This window comes from Oncorhynchus kisutch, unplaced genomic scaffold (assembly GCF_002021735.2).
Source record: "Oncorhynchus kisutch isolate 150728-3 unplaced genomic scaffold, Okis_V2 scaffold3711, whole genome shotgun sequence".
NCBI classification, from domain to species: domain Eukaryota; kingdom Metazoa; phylum Chordata; class Actinopteri; order Salmoniformes; family Salmonidae; genus Oncorhynchus; species Oncorhynchus kisutch.
This window is the reverse complement of record NW_022265656.1, coordinates 342775-361888: the sequence shown is the minus strand read 5'-3', so window position 1 is coordinate 361888 and position 19114 is coordinate 342775. Positions and strand designations below refer to the sequence as shown.

General features: G+C 42.8%; 3 protein-coding genes across 4 annotated transcripts; all 3 read right to left on the bottom strand.

Moving 5' to 3' along the window:
- Positions 1 to 21: 21 nt before the first annotated feature.
- On the bottom strand, positions 22 to 5234 carry LOC116371817 (glyoxylate/hydroxypyruvate reductase B-like). The gene is made up of 4 exons (XM_031820857.1): positions 5185 to 5234; positions 4659 to 4833; positions 4251 to 4347; positions 22 to 1640 (listed from the first exon to the last, which is right to left on the bottom strand). Exons 2-4 carry the CDS (start codon positions 4756 to 4758, stop codon positions 1487 to 1489), a joined length of 351 nt encoding a protein of 116 aa, XP_031676717.1. The 5' UTR covers positions 4759 to 4833; positions 5185 to 5234; the 3' UTR covers positions 22 to 1486.
- A 908-nt stretch (positions 5235 to 6142) lies between these two features.
- LOC109876516 (partitioning defective 6 homolog gamma) lies at positions 6143 to 9496 on the bottom strand. The gene is given in 4 exon segments (XM_020468925.2): positions 6143 to 7046; positions 7048 to 7748; positions 8390 to 8612; positions 9174 to 9496. Coding segments are annotated over 4 exon segments (1299 nt in total). The 5' UTR covers positions 9243 to 9496; the 3' UTR covers positions 6143 to 6740.
- Positions 9497 to 10238: 742 nt separating this feature from the next.
- LOC116371815 (putative 2-hydroxyacid dehydrogenase SE_1879) lies at positions 10239 to 16447 on the bottom strand. 2 transcript variants are annotated; one of them, XM_031820854.1, is made up of 6 exons: positions 16148 to 16447; positions 15307 to 15685; positions 14904 to 15075; positions 14377 to 14552; positions 13964 to 14060; positions 10239 to 11323 (listed from the first exon to the last, which is right to left on the bottom strand). In XM_031820854.1, exons 1-6 carry the CDS (start codon positions 16217 to 16219, stop codon positions 11170 to 11172), a joined length of 1050 nt encoding a protein of 349 aa, XP_031676714.1. In that variant the 5' UTR covers positions 16220 to 16447; the 3' UTR covers positions 10239 to 11169. The 2 variants fall into 2 exon arrangements, with proteins under 2 accessions (XP_031676714.1, XP_031676715.1); XM_031820855.1 differs by having other exon boundaries at positions 11215 to 11323; positions 13934 to 14060.
- Positions 16448 to 19114: the final 2667 nt, after the last annotated feature.

Genomic DNA, 19114 nt, shown 5'->3' with positions numbered 1-19114 from the left:
TGACACATTAATACACAAAAATAACCTGGTGTGTCAAGTTGTTTATTTTGCAGTTAGAAACACAGTATGCATAATGCTCTAAACCTTTATAATCAGTGGTTATAATGAGTTCAATCAACAGTCAATATGAAGTGATATAAATTACAGTACATTTCGAAGTACTGTCTGAGAAGGCATATTCACCATTCAGAAGCAATATATTCCATTTCTATCCAACATTCTATTATCTATAGTGTCATAACTTCTATAGAATTTTCCAGGACGGAGCTATGATTAGGTGCTTATTAATGTGGATGGTGAAGACTTCTCTGATTAGTGACACTGCTGCATTGTGGTGGCTAAGTCTCAATACTAAATATCTAATTTTCCTCCTCTCCTTTCCTTCATCCCCGCTGGATAGATTTACCCCATCGTCCTCCTTCCTTCCACATTCTGCTAGATCAGTGATGGTGGAAGTTAGGACCCTCTAAGGCAGGTCTTCTACAACAATGGTTCCCAAACTGAGAGGTCGGCAGGGGGAGGGAGGGAGGGAGGGGTCCCCCCCCCCCCCCCCCCATTTTTTAAATATTTCAGTCTGGCTTTAAACTTACTTTTGAAAGTTGTAATAGTAGAATGCACAAGGTGCAAAAGTGAAATTGAGTGGTGCATCATCAGTTCCTCTTGTCATGTGTGATTGCAGACCTTAGAGAGCTATGTATGTATAACTGGTCTGAAATGTCCAGATCAACTAGCCCATGTCAGCTAACGGTTTTATTTTAATTTAAAAAAATTTGCCCATAAATATTGTGGTCATTTTTTTGTCCCACAAATATCACATGTATACACATTAGACATGGCAAAATGTGTGGAATTGCAAGAATATTTTTGCTTTAAAACTGCAACATTTTATTTGCACCACATGACAAAATGTGTTGAATTGCAGGAAATAAGCTTTAAACCTGCAAAATTCTCTCCACCAACAAGAGGGGTGTGAACAGTTTGTGTCATGAACATTGCTTGTGCCCATAGAAATAGACATGGCGCGGGATGTTCCCCAATGCTGGAAGGGGGGCACCCCGAGGACCGCACTGAAAGTGTTGTATTTCCTTGCCGTCAAAATGTGAGAAAAAAAATAGTCCTTTATCCATCATTTTAGAAATTTGCTTCCTGACTGTGTAGCTCTAATTTCTGGGATTATTAGCGAGCTGGACACAGTCAAGATACTGTATGAATGTTTCCTAAATATTTGAGGCTACTCAAACCACCCATGGGCCGGATTGGACCCCCTGGTGTGCGGGGCCGTATGTTTGACACCCCTGCTCTAAGGCATGGCTGCTAGTTAAAACTGGCATGGAGGGTCCAGGGTGATTCCTGAGGAATAGGGTGAAGTTGCCCCAAGATGCCGATTTTGGTTTTATATTTAGCATTTTGCCCACTAATGGTTCAGGTTAGGATTGGGGGAATAGAAACTGATCCTAGATCTGTACCTAGAGGAAACTTCTCTGACCTACACCTTGACCTCATCAGGAGGATGGTTCCCTCCTAGTACTGCCAGGGCGTTGGTCACCATCTTCTCCACCATTAGCTGCGTCGTCTCAACGGAGTGGGTCCCTATGTGGGGCAGGATGATGACATTTGGAAGAGCAGCAAGGGGGTGGCCTCTGTCCAGGAAAAAATAAACAGAAATGTGTTATTTGAGGGTTATACAAGTGCCTAAAGAAAGTCTTTTCAAAAATGTAACTAGGCCACTCAGGAACCTTCACTATCTCCTTGGTAGATTTGGCTTTGTGTTGTAGGTTATTGTTTTGCCGAAGCAGGTTTTCCTCTAGGATTGTGCTTAGCTCCATCCTGCTTTTTTTCATCCTGAAAAACACCCCGTCTTTGCCAATGTCAAACATACCCACAACCAAGCTTGAAAATAAAGAGGCAGTTACTCAGTGATGTGTTGGATTTGCCCCAAACATAAGGCTTTGCTTTTAGGCCAAAAAAGTGCATTCCTTTGCCACGTTTAAATGTATTTTTTTACAGTATTATTTTAGTGCCTTTTACCATACATATACTGTATATGAATGTTTTTGGGAAAAATGTATTCTGTATATTTGTATTCCTCTTTTCACTCTGTCGTTTAGGTTATTGTGGGGTCACTACAATGTTGTTGATCCATCCTCCGTTGTCTCCCATGACAGCCACTAAGCTCTGTAGCTGTTTTCAAATTCCCAATGGCCTCATGGTGACATTCCTAAGCAGTTTCCTTCCTGTCCTGCAGCTCAGTTCAGAAGGACGACTGCATCTTTGATGTGTTTGGGTGATTTAATACATCATCCACAGCATAATTATTAACTTGACTAAGATATATTCAATGTCCGATTTGTTATTGTTACCCATCTACCAATCACTGCCCTTCATTATGAGGCTTTCGAAAAGCTCCCTGGTATTTGTAGTTGAATCCGTGCTTGAAATACTTGACTGAGTGACCTTACAGATGCTGTATGTACTGTATGGGGGACAGAGGAAGGGGTAGTCATTAAAAAATCATGTCAACCTCTATCTACAACCTCCCACTCTCACACAGAGTGAGTCCATATAACTTAAGTGATTTCTTAAGCCAAATTTTACTTGGGAACTAATTTAGGCTTGCCCAAACAAAGGGGGTGAATACTTATTGAATTTCTATATTTTAGTTATGTAATTTGTATGAATTTGTAACATTTTCACTTTGACATTACGGAGTACTCTGGAGCGCTTGAGGGGTTCATGGTATCAGTCTAACATTGGTAGGGGTTTAGGGTGTCAGTCTAACATTGGTAGGGGTTTAGGGTATCAGTCTAACATTGGTAAGGATTTAGGGTATCAGTCTAACATTGGTAGGGGTTTAGGGTATCAGTCTAACATTGGTAGGGGTTCAGGGTATCAGTCTAACATTGGTAGGGGTTCAGGGTATCAGTCTAACATTGGTAGGGGTTCAGGGTATCAGTCTAACATTGGTAGGAGTTCATGGTATCATTCTAACATTGGTAAGGGTTCAGGGTATCAGTCTAACATTGGTAGGGGTTTAGGGTATCAGTCTAACATTGGTAGGGGTTTAGGGTATCAGTCTAACATTGGTAGGGGTTTAGGGTATCAGTCTAACATTGGTAGGGGTTTAGGGTATCAGTCTAACATTGGTAAGGATTTAGGGTATCAGTCTAACATTGGTAGGGATTTAGGGTATCAGTCTAACATTGGTAAGGATTTAGGGTATCAGTCTAACATTGGTAGGGGTTTAGGGTATCAGTCTAACATTGGTAGGGGTTTAGGGTATCAGTCTAACATTGGTAGGGGTTTAGGGTATCAGTCTAACATTGGTAGGGGTTCAGGGTATCAGTCTAACATTGGTAGGGGTTCAGGGTATCAGTCTAACATTGGTAGGGGTTCATGGTATCAGTCTAACATTGGTAGGGGTTTAGGGTATCAGTCTAACATTGGGAGGGATTTAGGGTATCAGTCTAACATTGGTAGGGGTTCATGGTATCAGTCTAACATTGGTAGGGGTTCATGGTATCAGTCTAACATTGGTAGGGGTTTAGGGTATCAGTCTAACATTGGTAGGGGTTTAGGGTATCAGTCTAACATTGGGAGGGATTTAGGGTATCAGTCTAACATTGGTAGGGGTTCATGGTATCAGTCTAACATTGGTAGGGGTTCATGGTATCAGTCTAACATTGGTAGGGGTTTAGGGTATCAGTCTAACATAGGTAGGGGTTTAGGGTATCAGTCTAACATTGGGAAGGGTTTAGGGTATCAGTCTAGCATTGGTAAGGGTTTAGGGTATCAGTCTAACATTGGTAGGGGTTCAGGGTATCAGTCTAACATTGGTAGGGGTTCATGGTATCAGTCTAACATTGGTAGGGGTTCATGGTATCAGTCTAACATTGGTAGGGGTTCATGGTATCAGTCTAACATTGGTAGGGGTTCATGGTATCAGTCTAACATTGGTAGGGGTTCAGGGTATCAGTCTAACATTGGTAGGGGTTCAGGGTATCAGTCTAACATTGGTAGGGGTTCAGGGTATCAGTCTAACATTGGTAGGGGGTTTAGGGTATCAGTCTAACATTGGTAGGGGTTCATGGTATCAGTCTAACATTGGTAGGGGTTCAGAGTATCAGTCTAACATTGGTAGGGGTTCAGGGTATCAGTCTAACATTGGTAGGGGTTCATGGTATCAGTCTAACATTGGTAGGGGTTCATGGTATCAGTCTAACATTGGTAGGGGTTCATGGTATCAGTCTAACATTGGTAGGGGTTCAGGATAAGTCACATCCAGTGCAGCGGCTCGGATCACTTTCTTCAGGAGGGCTTCCACCAACGCATCTTGGTCTACAACGAGGCCTGTGAAAACAAATGCTCCAATGTTTATTACATTTGTTATGGCGAGTCTGATCACAATAACTTTAGGGTGAATCTAACTTTAGGTCCTTGTGTGTGGCTCACATTTTGTACAATACTCTAATTTACATCAATGCATGATTTATGTGAAAGTCGTAAGTTCTTCCGCCCATAGATCTCAGGTCAGGATTTAGTCTTATGTGTGTCAGGTCCTTAGATATAGAATCACTGAGCTTACTGCTACGGGGACACTCATAATGACCTGAATGGGGAGGGCCATTTCTACTTATTCTAACTCTATGGTCTGGTCATACCTCTACTGATGTTGATGAGAGTGCTGGTAGGTTTCATCATGGCTAGTTCCTTGGCACCGATCAGTTTCTGGGTGGCAGGTGACAGGTTCACCAACCCCATCACAAAGCTGACTGCTGGAGCAGATCCTCCATGTTGGCACAGTACATCGCTCCCACTGCTCTCTCTTCCTCTTTCCTGGAAAGAAAGAAATACAAGTAAAAAACCACAATCACATTGTCTTTAGAATAAATTAAAGATGAAAGAAGTCTGTTTGGGTACTGAGTCTGTGTTACAGTGAGTTTAGAGTTAAAAATCCTAATTTAGTTTGAATCAGTAAATGAGTAGTAAATTAATGAACAGGGTGAATGTGTAGCTTTCAGAATCACACAGCAGACCAATGTCTAAACCTAACCTTAACCACAACCATTCTACTGTCTAGATTGAGTAACGTCCTGCTGATTTAATTGACCAGCATTTGATGTACTTTGGATGTAAGGTGTCTTAGAGTGTGTTGGAAACTATGTCAATCAAATGTATTATGACCACCTGCGGTTCCTGTTATGATAGAGGATCTTCATATCAAACNTTCATAATGACACATTCATAATGTCACAATTCATAATGACACAGTTTCATATGACACAGTTCATAATGACCATTTGGGACACACAAATGGCTTGATATTTTTGGTAAGGGGATAGTTAAGGAATGTATTCGTCCATAATGGCATAGACACATATTTTTTATTTAACTAGGCAAGTCAGTTAAGAACAAATTCTTATTTACATGACGGGCCAATTGTGATACAGTCTGGAATCGAACCAGGGTCTGTAGTGACGCCTCTACGCTGAGATGCAGTGACTTAGACCGCTGTGGCCTTGGGAGACATAATAAACCACAACAGTGCTGTAGCTTTAATAATACAATCTCTCTACACAATGCATCAGCAGTACATGTAAAGGACATGCACATTCACAGTATAACAACAAGTGCCAGAACTGCATTTACTAATAATACATAATGGTGTTTCATGACTATTTCCATATTAAATACTTAGGCGCTCCGCTTTGTGGGTTTCAAATGTGCTGAGAGACTGACGCTGAGAGGGACAACATTTAAGTGGGTTCAAAAGGTCAGATCCCTGAATTCACATGTATCATCAACCACCTATTCCCTTATAGGGCACTACTTGTGACCAGGGTCCAGGTCAAAGCAGTGTGCTATATAGGAAATGGGGTGCCATTTGGGAGCCAATAAGAAACGTCTCCTCCGTCTCAAGCATTGAAAAGGTATAACAAAGGCTGGCAGTGTCTGTAGCACAGGAGGTTGGTGGCACCTTAATTAGGGAGGACAGGCTCGTGGTAATGGCTGGAGCAGAATGAGTGGAATGGTATCAAATACATCAAACACGTGGTTTAATCAAACACCTGTTTTATACCATTCACTTCATTCTGCCCATTTTTTATGTGCCGTCCTCCCCTCCCTGTGGTTTGTAGTGTCTAGAATCTGACTGTAGAATCACAGGGTGATGACCATTCCGTCCTCCCCTCAGCAGCTCCCTGTGGTTTGTAGTGTTCTAGAATCTGACTGTAGAATCACAAGGTGATGACCATTCCGTCCTCCCCTCCCTGTGGTTTGTAGTGTTCTAGAATCTGACTGTAGAATCACAAGGTGATGACCATTCCGTCCTCCCCTCCCTGTGGTTTGTAGTGTTCTAGAATCTGACTGTAGAATCACAAGGTGATGACCATTCCGTCCTCCCCTCCCTGTGGTTTGTAGTGTTCTAGAATCTGACTGTAGAATCACAAGGTGATGACCATTCCGTCCTCCCCTCCCTGTGGTTTGTAGTGTTCTAGAATCTGACTGTAGAATCACAAGGTGATGACCATTCCGTCCTCCCCTCGGCAGCCCCCTGTGGTTTGTAGTGTTCTAGAATCTGACTGTAGAATCACAAGGTGATGACCATTCCGTCCTCCCCTCGGCAGCCCCCTGTGGTTTGTAGTGTTCTAGAATCTGTCTGTAGAATCACAGGGTGATGACCATTCCGTCCTCCCCTCAGCAGCTCCCTGTGGTTTGTAGTGTTCTAGAATCTGACTGTAGAATCACAAGGTGATGACCATTCCGTCCTCCTCCACCCCTCCCCTCTGTAGCACCAGGCTGCGTCGTAGCTCTGTCCTCAGGGTGAGCAGGCTGCTGTGGTTAAACACACCTCCATTCATCTCCCTGATGGCTGGGCTGCTACTGTAGTGCTGCTGCAGGGTCAGGTCTCGGTTCAGTCTGAGGTTCAGGTTAGTGAGGCTGGGCTGTGAGTGATAGGAGGTTGAGGAGATGATAGAGTAAGGTCGACGGGGAGGACGTCGGGTGGATGGCCTAGGAGAAGGCCTAGGACTCTGCTGGGGCTGGGGACCAAGCCTGGGAACGGGAGGCTGTGGAGGTGGAGGCACAGGAGCGACGGGATGAGTTTCTGAGTCTTCTCTCAATCACAATGTCCAAGTCCTCGTCGCTCTGCAGCTCGTCATCAGTGAAGCTGTAGGCTCCCACACAGATGGGCATGCTGTGGTAACTCTGGTAGTCTAAAGAGCTGACACTGCCTGAGTTTATCCCCGACATCCAGCTGCCGGTACGCACTATGTTATTACGCTGGTTCACTGGCTTCACTGTGATGATAAGATTGTGACTGTTTGCGATCATCATGTCTGTTACCTGGTCTAACACCTTGCCCATCACCTCAATCCCATTCACCTCAAGCACCTGGTCGTTAATGGCCAGCAGCCCTGTGCTCTCAGCCAGGCCTCCAGGGACCAGCCGTGAGATGAAGATCCCAGGTACCTTCTCCAGGCCGTGGGGAGTCACCCTCACAGTGGTCCCATCCCGGATATAGAACCCCAGGGGCCTCTCTGAGCCCTGGCGGTAAAGGCGCACCCGGCGCTGAGATGCGGGCAGGAAATCTGTGTCAATAATGGACGAGATGGGGCGGAAGTCCTGCGGCCTGCTGATGTGGACCGTGGGCCTTTTGCGGTTCACGTCGCCGCGTGGCAGGGGGATCGCTGGCACCTTCCTCCGGCGTGTCACAGTGGCATTGGGGCAGAAGGTATTGTCGTCTACTTCCTCTGTGAAAAGGAAATCTGTTAGTACGCGTCTTGAAAAGCAAAACTTGTCAAATGTACTAACTAGTTTAATTCCCCTAAGGGCTACAATGCAAATCAACTGATGCATTGTTTGTTTTACTGTGTGGGTCAATGTGGGCAAGAAACAACTTCTGACTTAGCACAACAACCAGGGCATAAATCATACTGTCAACATGCAGGATATGTTCTGATTCTCTACAAACTATATAAACAGGAGTTCCTGAGGGTACATAAACAAGGGAAACAAATGTAGATAGTCCACCATGTAAACAAACATACGAAAATAGCAGCACACAGCAATTACATGAGAATAAACATCAACCCTGGACAACTAAATGACTTCCCCTTCTGCTGTTGGTGGAGACACACATAAACAACTTCCCTGATGCAAACTCTGATAAATCCCGTATGACGAAGGCTTGCAAGAAGCATATATGAATTCCAGTCTCAGCTTTGGATGATATGTTATCTCAGTGTTATTGAAGCCTATCGATGTTACCTGGTTTTTATTACCTTTTTAATGACAGATAACCATAATAACTGGCTTAGTCTTGCATAATTACAGCTAGTTGTGTTTAGGGCTTCAGAGTAAAACAACAGGCTGGTCTGTTCTGGGTGTATACCTTGTCTCTGTATGAAGATCCGCAGTAAGGTAGGAGCAGTGGACACGGCCTTGCAGAAGTTGCCATCGTTATTGATGGGTAGTAGCTCTCCCTGGATATCTGCATAGCCAATGATGACATCAATGCTGGTTAGACGGTGCAGGCGCAGGATGAGCTTGTAGAAATCTTGGAACTCCCCGGGGTTGGAACGGTTAAGGGAAAACCTTCTGAACTCTGCTCCATACTAAAGACAGAATGTTTCGGAGAAACTTTGAACGATAAAGAAAAGTTGTCCTTTCCATACTTATTAGACAAATCAAAGCAATTCATTGACGAATGCGGTTTTGATATTGAGTGTCAGCGATGTATTAGGCTACTGGACTAAACTAAGATGATATGGAGCAAAATATACATGTACCTATAGATCAGCCATGAATTGTGAGCAGAAAATCTATCTAGCTTATAGCCATAATATTGGCTACTACATATGCAGGTAATAACACATTTCTTATAATCTAAAATATAATGTTATGGCAGGTAAAAATGGAAATGAATGGGTGAATGGACCACCAAATTGGTGGTAAACAGATGATTTCATACCATAAAAACATAAACACATTTTTTTTAAATGACAGTAGCCTACACTAGGGTGACATATTGGTTGTAGGACTATATATAATTTTAGTCAAGGACCGTTATTCTTCCATTTATCGGGAGCACAATGCGCAGCTAGACAGCATCCTCTCCAAATGGAACAATAGTCATCCCATAAAACAGGATGCCCAACTCCCGCGCGGCTACTTACTTTGCTTTTCACTTCCACTGTCGCACGATACTGCAAAGAAGACTGCGATTTACTTAAACTCCGATTCATTTTCTTATTCTTCAGAACCCCACTGGGTTCTGTGTGGGTTGTAGACTACTACGTCTGTGGGTTCAGTTTGATCCACTGTCTGCTGCCTGTGCGTAAAGTTACGCTTCTTCAAACAAAGCCGTTTTCCCGTACTTCTGCGGGAGTAGTTACTGCTTTCTTCTGTCACATAAAAAAAAACTGTGTTGTTCCCGGCTGACTGGTGCGGGACCGGGGCCGACGGATTGGGTAAAGTTAACCATCATGACATCACCGCCCTCATCCTTTCCATAGCTTCCCTCTCCTCTCCACCGGAGGACGCAGTTTCTTCTCTTAAGTGCTGTAGGGATGGATTACATTGGACTACTAAATATCTTATAACTTTGCTTCAGATTTACTAAATATTTATAACTTTGCTTCAGATTTACTAAATATTTATAACATTTGATGTATATATTTGTGACACATTAATACACAAAAATAACCTGGTGTGTCAAGTTGTTTATTTTGCAGTTAGAAACACAGTATGCATAATGCTCTAAACCTTTATAATCAGTGGTTATAATGAGTTCAATCAACAGTCAATATGAAGTGATATAAATTACAGTACATTTCCATGTACTGTCTGAGAAGGCATATTCACCATTCAGAAGCAATATATTCCATTTCTATCCAACATTCTATTATCTATAGTGTCATAACTTCTATAGAATTTTCCAGGACGGAGCTATGATTAGGTGCTTATTAATGTGGATGGTGAAGACTTCTCTGATTAGTGACACTGCTGCATTGTGGTGGCTAAGTCTCAATACTAAATATCTAATTTTCCTCCTCTCCTTTCCTTCATCCCCACTGGATAGATTTACCCCATCGTCCTCCTTCCTTCCACATTCTGCTAGATCAGTGATGGTGGAAGTTAGGACCCTCTAAGGCAGGTCTTCTACAACAATGGTTCCCAAACTGAGAGGTCGGCAGGGGGAGGGAGGGAGGGGTCCCCCCCCCCCCCCCATTTTTTAAATATTTTTTTTAAGGAATTCAGTCTGGCTTTAAACTTACTTTTGAAAGTTGTAATAGTAGAATGCACAAGGTGCAATTGTGAAATTGAGTGGTGCATCATCAGTTCCTCTTGTCATGTGTGATTGCAGACCTTAGAGAGCTATGTATGTATAACTGGTCTGAAATGTCCAGATCAACTAGCCCATGTCAGCTAACGGTTTTATTTTAATTTTAAAAAATTTGCCCATAAATATTGTGGTCATTTTTTTGTCCCACAAATATCACATGTATACACATTAGACATGGCAAAATGTGTGGAATTGCAAGAATATTTTTGCTTTAAAACTGCAACATTTTATTTGCACCACATGACAAAATGTGTTGAATTGCAGGAAATAAGCTTTAAACCTGCAAAATTCTCTCCACCAACAAGAGGGGTGTGAACAGTTTGTGTCATGAACATTGCTTGTGCCCATAGAAATAGACATGGCGCGGGATGTTCCCCAATGCTGGAAGGGGGGCACCCCGAGGACCGCACTGAAAGTGTTGTATTTCCTTGCCGTCAAAATGTGAAAAAAAAATTGTCCTTTATCCATCATTTTAGAAATTTGCTCCCTGACTGTGTAGCTCTAATTTCTGGGATTATTAGCGAGCTGGACACAGTCAAGATACTGTATGAATGTTTCCTAAATATTTGAGGCTACTCAAACCACCCATGGGCCGGATTGGACCCCCTGGTGTGCGGGGCCGTATGTTTGACACCCCTGCTCTAAGGCATGGCTGCTAGTTAAAACTGGCATGGAGGGTCCAGGGTGATTCCTGAGGAATAGGGTGAAGTTGCCCCAAGATGCCGATTTTGGTTTTATATTTAGCATTTTGCCCACTAATGGTTCAGGTTAGGATTGGGGGAATAGAAACTGATCCTAGATCTGTACCTAGAGGAAACTTCTCTGACCTACACCTTGACCTCATCAGGAGGATGGTTCCCTCCTAGTACTGCCAGGGCGTTGGTCACCATCTTCTCCACCATTAGCTGCGTCGTCTCAACGGAGTGGGTCCCTATGTGGGGCAGGATGATGACATTTGGAAGAGCAGCAAGGGGGTGGCCTCTGTCCAGGAAAAAATAAACAGAAATGTGTTATTTGAGGGTTATACAAGTGCCTAAAGAAAGTATTTTCAAAAATGTAACTAGGCCACTCAGGAACCTTCACTATCTCCTTGGTAGATTTGGCTTTGTGTTGTAGGTTATTGTTTTGCCGAAGCAGGTTTTCCTCTAGGATTGTGCTTAGCTCCATCCTGCTTTTTTTCATCCTGAAAAACACCCCGTCTTTGCCAATGTCAAACATACCCACAACCAAGCTTGAAAATAAAGAGGCAGTTACTCAGTGATGTGTTGGATTTGCCCCAAACATAAGGCTTTGCTTTTAGGCCAAAAAAGTGCATTCCTTTGCCACGTTTAAATGTATTTTTTTACAGTATTATTTTAGTGCCTTTTACCATACATATACTGTATATGAATGTTTTTGGGAAAAATGTATTCTGTATATTTGTATTCCTCTTTTCACTCTGTCGTTTAGGTTATTGTGGGGTCACTACAATGTTGTTGATCCATCCTCCGTTGTCTCCCATGACAGCCACTAAGCTCTGTAGCTGTTTTCAAATTCCCAATGGCCTCATGGTGACATTCCTAAGCAGTTTCCTTCCTGTCCTGCAGCTCAGTTCAGAAGGACGACTGCATCTTTGATGTGTTTGGGTGATTTAATACATCATCCACAGCATAATTATTAACTTGACTAAGATATATTCAATGTCCGATTTGTTATTGTTACCCATCTACCAATCACTGCCCTTCATTATGAGGCTTTCGAAAAGCTCCCTGGTATTTGTAGTTGAATCCGTGCTTGAAATACTTGACTGAGTGACCTTACAGATGCTGTATGTACTGTATGGGGGACAGAGGAAGGGGTAGTCATTAAAAAATCATGTCAACCTCTATCTACAACCTCCCACTCTCACACAGAGTGAGTCCATATAACTTAAGTGATTTCTTAAGCCAAATTTTACTTGGGAACTAATTTAGGCTTGCCCAAACAAAGGGGGTGAATACTTATTGAATTTCTATATTTTAGTTATGTAATTTGTATGAATTTGTAACATTTTCACTTTGACATTACGGAGTACTCTGGAGCGCTTGAGGGGTTCATGGTATCAGTCTAACATTGGTAGGGGTTTAGGGTGTCAGTCTAACATTGGTAGGGGTTTAGGGTATCAGTCTAACATTGGTAGGGGTTCAGGGTATCAGTCTAACATTGGTAGGGGTTCAGGGTATCAGTCTAACATTGGTAGGGGTTTAGGGTATCAGTCTAACATTGGTAGGGGTTCAGGGTATCAGTCTAACATTGGTAGGGGTTCAGGGTATCAGTCTAACATTGGTAGGAGTTCATGGTATCATTCTAACATTGGTAAGGGTTCAGGGTATCAGTCTAACATTGGTAGGGGTTTAGGGTATCAGTCTAACATTGGTAGGGGTTTAGGGTATCAGTCTAACATTGGTAGGGGTTTAGGGTATCAGTCTAACATTGGTAGGGGTTTAGGGTATCAGTCTAACATTGGTAGGGGTTTAGGGTATCAGTCTAACATTGGTAAGGATTTAGGGTATCAGTCTAACATTGGTAGGGATTTAGGGTATCAGTCTAACATTGGTAAGGATTTAGGGTATCAGTCTAACATTGGTAGGGGTTTAGGGTATCAGTCTAACATTGGTAGGGGTTTAGGGTATCAGTCTAACATTGGTAGGGGTTTAGGGTATCAGTCTAACATTGGTAGGGGTTCAGGGTATCAGTCTAACATTGGTAGGGGTTCAGGGTATCAGTCTAACATTGGTAGGAGTTCATGGTATCATTCTAACATTGGTAAGGGTTCAGGGTATCAGTCTAACATTGGTAGGGGTTCATGGTATCAGTCTAACATTGGTAGGGGTTCATGGTATCAGTCTAACATTGGTAAGGGTTTAGGGTATCAGTCTAACATTGGTAGGGGTTTAGGGTATCAGTCTAACATTGGTAGGGGTTTAGGGTATCAGTCTAACATTGGGAGGGATTTAGGGTATCAGTCTAACATTGGTAGGGGTTCATGGTATCAGTCTAACATTGGTAGGGGTTTAGGGTATCAGTCTAACATTGGTAGGGGTTTAGGGTATCAGTCTAACATAGGTAGGGGTTTAGGGTATCAGTCTAACATTGGGAAGGGTTTAGGGTATCAGTCTAGCATTGGTAAGGGTTTAGGGTATCAGTCTAACATTGGTAGGGGTTCAGGGTATCAGTCTAACATTGGTAGGGGTTCATGGTATCAGTCTAACATTGGTAGGGGTTCATGGTATCAGTCTAACATTGGTAGGGGTTCATGGTATCAGTCTAACATTGGTAGGGGTTCATGGTATCAGTCTAACATTGGTAGGGGTTCAGGGTATCAGTCTAACATTGGTAGGGGTTCAGGGTATCAGTCTAACATTGGTAGGGGTTCAGGGTATCAGTCTAACATTGGTAGGGGGTTTAGGGTATCAGTCTAACATTGGTAGGGGTTCATGGTATCAGTCTAACATTGGTAGGGGTTCAGAGTATCAGTCTAACATTGGTAGGGGTTCAGGGTATCAGTCTAACATTGGTAGGGGTTCATGGTATCAGTCTAACATTGGTAGGGGTTCATGGTATCAGTCTAACATTGGTAGGGGTTCATGGTATCAGTCTAACATTGGTAGGGGTTCAGGATAAGTCACATCCAGTGCAGCGGCTCGGATCACTTTCTTCAGGAGGGCTTCCACCAACGCATCTTGGTCTACAACGAGGCCTGTGAAAACAAATGCTCCAATGTTTATTACATTTGTTATGGCGAGTCAAGAGTCTGATCACAATAACTTTAGGGTGAATCTAACTTTAGGTCCTTGTGTGTGGCTCACATTTTGTACAATACTCTAATTTACATCAATGCATGATTTATGTGAAAGTCGTAAGTTCTTCCGCCCATAGATCTCAGGTCAGGATTTAGTCTTATGTGTGTCAGGTCCATAGATATAGAATCACTGACTTACTGCTACGGGGACACTCATAATGACCTGAATGGGGAGGGCCATTCTACTTATTCTAACTCTATGGTCTGGTCATACCTCTACTGATGTTGATGAGAGTGCTGGTAGGTTTCATCATGGCTAGTTCCTTGGCACCGATCAGTTTCTGGGTGGCAGGTGACAGGTTCACCACCACCATCACAAAGTCTGACTGCTGGAGCAGATCCTCCATGTTGGCACAGTACATCGCTCCCACTGCTCTCTCTTCCTCTTTCCTGGAAAGAAAGAAAATACAAGTAAACAAACCACAATCACATTGTCTTTAGAATAAATTAAAGATGAAAGAAGTCTGTTTGGGTACTGAGTCTGTGTTACAGTGAGTTTAGAGTTAAAAATCCTAATTTAGTTTGAATCAGTAAATGAGTAGTAAATTAATGAACAGGGTGAATGTGTAGCTTTCAGAATCACACAGCAGACCAATGTCTAAACCTTAACCACAACCATTCTACTGTCTAGATTGAGTAACGTCCTGCTGATTTAATTTGACCAGCATTTGATGTACTTTGGATGTAAGGTGTCTTAGAGTGTGTTTGGAAACTATGTCAAATCAAATGTATTATGACCACCTGCGGTTCCTGTTATGATAGAGGATCTTCATATCAAACGCCTGGGCCCTCCTGGCCACCTTGTATCCTATCCTCCCCATACCGATGATGCCCAGGGTGGCCCCGCTGACGTCCATACCCATGGAGCTCTCTGGCAAGTCCTCATTGTTGTGGGTTAGGGTGTAATGGTGACCTGTAGGAATATGATAAGGAATAGAAGGGGATTCATTCTGTCACTTTATGGGCGGGTTCCCCCGGAAACAGATTAAGACTAGTCCTGGATTAAAAAGCACTTTCAATAGAGATTCTTCATTGAGCATTCTTCTTAATCCAGAACTAGACTTCATCTGTGTATGGGAAACTGGCCCTATATGTTTGAATGAGAAACAACTAACTCTGAGTTTCTGACATACAGTAGACCTACCTTCAACGATCTTCCTTGCAGACGCCAGCATCAAACCCATCCCGATGTCGGCAGTGGCGTTGTCAACAACATGAGGGGTGTTGCACACCTTCACCCCAAAGCTGTTGATCATGGGTATGTCCAGATGGTTCACTCCCACCCCTCCGTTAACCACCACCTTGAGGTTAGGCAGAGACTGCATCAGACCTCTGTCAACTTTCAGGGCAACGCCCCATACAAACACTGCTTTGACCTGTTCTGACAGATTCTTCTGGTCTAGCAGGAATGTCTCGTATGGGATAATGGTGAAGTGTTTCTCGACAACAGGTGCAAAGCATTTGTAGATGCCTCCATGTGCTCCGAAGGTAGTGGCCAGTATGCAGGGCTTCTCCATGTTGATCTGAACGAGAATAAATCAGGGGGTTTATATTCTCTCTCTCTATATATATATATATTATATTCTCTCTCTCTCTCTATATATATATATATATATATATATATATATATATATATTCTAATCATTCTATTTCAATGGCATTCAACATAACGTTTATGGAACAATAAACGGAGTAGATCGCTTTGGATATCACTATAATCGTCAACTGTTTTCACAATTGTTTCAAAATGTAGAACAATACAATAGAGTAGGCATTTCAGATTGTAAATGCATTCTAACCAATTCTAATTTTCCAAAAGATCATTCACTGTTTAAGTAAACCTTCTTCATATGTATGTATGTATGTCGAGATTCGTCTGCAACAGTCCGCTATCAAAGCTCAGACGTCACTACGTAAACAAGATAGTCTAAAGAAACATTTTCTTCGTCAAGACATGATCATAAAAGTATATTTCACTTCCTTACCCGTTGGGATATTGTGCGCGTTCCTCCAAATGACAGCAGTGGAGTCTTCAATCTGTGTATCAAATGGAACATGTCATGTCTGTTTGACAGCCAGGCGCGATTAATCAACTACCGTTTCACCGATGAAAGGAGGCTTTAGTCTGTGAAATATTCACAGGGCTCTGTACAACATGCCAATGGGAACAAGACAAACATTAATCCACTAACCCACTCTGTCCTACATAACAGAGTATGTAGCGACAGATAATCAACTCAAGAGAGCTCGAGTTCTAAAACTTCTCTCTCTCAAATGGATAACCTCATTCAAACTGTGTGTGGTATGCATTAGTGTGTTTACATGTTGATTTCATGTCATGTTTAAGTCTAAAACATCTACATCAGACCGTCCTACAACATCATCATCATCATCATCAAACTGTCCTAAAACATTAGCATCGGACTGTCCTAAAACAACAGCAGACTGTCCTAAAACGTTAATATCAGACTGTCCTAAAACATCATCATCAGACTGTCCTAAAACATCAACACAGACTGTGTGTGTGTGTGTGTGTGTGTGTGTGTGTGTGTGTGTGTGTGTGTGTGTGTGTGTGTGTGTGTGAAAGACTGTGTGCGTGTGTGTGCGTGTGTGAAAGACTGTGTCTGTGTGTGTCTGTGTGTATATGTGTGTGTGTGTGTGTGTTAGTTTCATGAGAATCAGAGTTTGCATTTGTATTTATTTGTTTACTTGTAATGACCAAGATGACTAAAAGTAAATCCAGTTTCAGGAAGCCTGTCCATATGTCAAATCAAATCAAATCAAATCAAATTTATTTATATAGCCCTTCGTACATCAGCTGATATCTCAAAGTGCTGTACAGAAACCCAGCCTAAAACCCCAAACAGCAAGCAATGCAGGTGGAGAAGCACATGTCCAGCAGGGGGAATAATACACACGTCCCACAGAGCTCGAGATCTGCCTCATTCATTTCTAATGATCAGCTAGTATTGCTCTGGTCATGTTATACTGCCCTTCCTTACTTTTCCAAGAATGAATGAAGCCTTTAGTGGTTGACTACCAGATCATTTGTCAACTCAAGTCTAAACGCCAGTTCACATGATTGTAATGAGGGGTCCACCTTGGCCTATACACCTGAAATCAAGTCGTCATGACAAACGTCACCAACCATCCACACACACACCACATACACTTTAAATACACCAGTGAAACCATTAGAATGTGAATATAGACATTAATAGTCTACAACCTCCCCCTTCCTTTCCTCATTCACAGTCTAACAGTAGGCTCTCTGTTTCTAATTTAGAAATGTAAACTAAGGTCCTCATTCACAGTCTAACAGTAGGCTCTCTGTTTTTAATTTAGAAATGTAAACTAAGGTCCTCATTCACAGTCTAACAGTAGGCTCTCTTTCTAATTTAGAAATGTAAACTAAGGTCCTCATTCACAGTCTAACAGTAGGCTCTCTGTTTCTAATTTAGAAATGTAAACTAAGGTCCTCATTTAGACAGGCTTTGAGGACCTGCCAAACGTTCTTTAGCATTGTCCTCATTAATTTCTAATGATCAGCTAAAGGTCAGGTAGTATTCCTCTGGTCATGTTATACTGCCCTTCCTTACTTTAACAAGAATGAATGACTGAGGGAGTGATTTACTGAGTGAATGACTGAATGAATGACTGACTAAACGACAATGAATGACTGAGTAAATATTATACTTGACTAAAATAAATATTTTCTTAACTCTATTTTCTTAAAACTGCATTGTTGGTTAAGGGTTTGTAAGTAAGCATTTTAAGGTAAGGTACCTGTTGTATTCGGCACATGTGACAAATAAAATTGGATTTGAGTGAATGACTGTCTTCTTTTGGTCAAACTGATGCAACTCATTTCCGTTAAGCTGTTTGGGCCCTTGTGCCGCATACCTAACATGCCATGTACAATCTTTTGAATTCACACACCTGCTATTCCTATCACTCGTTTATTTCCCTTCATGGATTTTAAAGGATATGATTTGTGTATGGAAACTTTCTCTAGCCCAAATGCTTGCCCCAATCCTATGCTTTAAACCCCTGACGACGTGAAGAATGTGAACGTGCACACTCCTGGAAAAGAGTGCAAAATTTGGGACGCAACCATTCAGAAGTGAGAGAGGCAGCTCAAGTTCTCTACATGGTTCCTCCCCTCCTTTTGCCGGGTGGTTCAGTGACAGCCTGACCCCAGTCAGTCACCCCTGTGTCAGCCCCATAATTAATGCTGGTGTCCAATGCCCCCTATGGTCTTCTGGGCTTGGTCCCTGAAGGACTGTGTCTGTAGACAGACAGTAAAGGCCCTGTCAGTATAGTCAGGCCCCAGATGTAAGCCCTGAAGGACTGTGTCTGTAGACAGACAGTAAAGGCCCTGTCAGTATAGTCAGGCCCCAGATGTAAGCCCTGAAGGACTGTGTCTGTAGACAGACAGTAAAGGCCCTGTCAGTATAGTCAGGCCCCAGATGTAAGCCCTGAAGGACTGTGTCCTGTAGACAGACAGTAAAGGCCCTGTCAGTATAGTCAGGCCCCAGATGTAAGCCCTGAAGGACTGTGTCTGTAGACAGACAGTAAAGACCCTGTCAGTATAGTCAGGCCCCAGATGTAAGCCCTGAAGGACTGTGTCTGTAGACAGACAGTAAAGGCCCTGTCAGTATAGTCAGGCCCCAGATGTAAGCCCTGAAGGACTGTGTCTGTAGACAGACAGTAAAGGCCCTGTCAGTATAGTCAGGCCCCAGATGTAAGCCCTGAAGGACTGTGTCTGTAGACAGACAGTAAAGACCCTGTCAGTATAGCCAGGCCCCAGATGTAAGCCCTGAAGGACTGTGTCTGTAGACAGACAGTAAAGGCCCTGTCAGTATAGTCAGGCCCCAGATGTAAGCCCTGAAGGACTGTGTCTGTAGACAGACAGTAAAGGCCCTGTCAGTATAGTCAGGCCCCAGATGTAA

What these genes read in the sequence shown, in the direction of transcription:
- LOC116371817 (XM_031820857.1), bottom strand. Translation starts at nt 4,758, where the DNA reads ATGGGGTTGGTGAACCTGTCACCTGCCACCCAGAAACTGATCGGTGCC. An exon ending in TCTCATCAACATCAGTAGAG is followed by an intron (nt 4,348 to 4,658) that starts GTATGACCAGAC and finishes TTGTTTTCACAG; the next exon opens with GCCTCGTTGTAGACCAAGAT. An exon ending in TATCCTGAACCCCTACCAAT is followed by an intron (nt 1,641 to 4,250) that starts GTTAGACTGATA and finishes TTTCCTGGACAG; the next exon opens with AGGCCACCCCCTTGCTGCTC.
- LOC116371815 (XM_031820854.1), bottom strand. Translation starts at nt 16,219, where the DNA reads ATGTTCCATTTGATACACAGATTGAAGACTCCACTGCTGTCATTTGGA. An exon ending in CGCGCACAATATCCCAACGG is followed by an intron (nt 15,686 to 16,147) that starts GTAAGGAAGTGA and finishes ATTCTCGTTCAG; the next exon opens with ATCAACATGGAGAAGCCCTG. An exon ending in TATCATAACAGGAACCGCAG is followed by an intron (nt 14,553 to 14,903) that starts GTGGTCATAATA and finishes CTTTCTTTCCAG; the next exon opens with GAAAGAGGAAGAGAGAGCAG.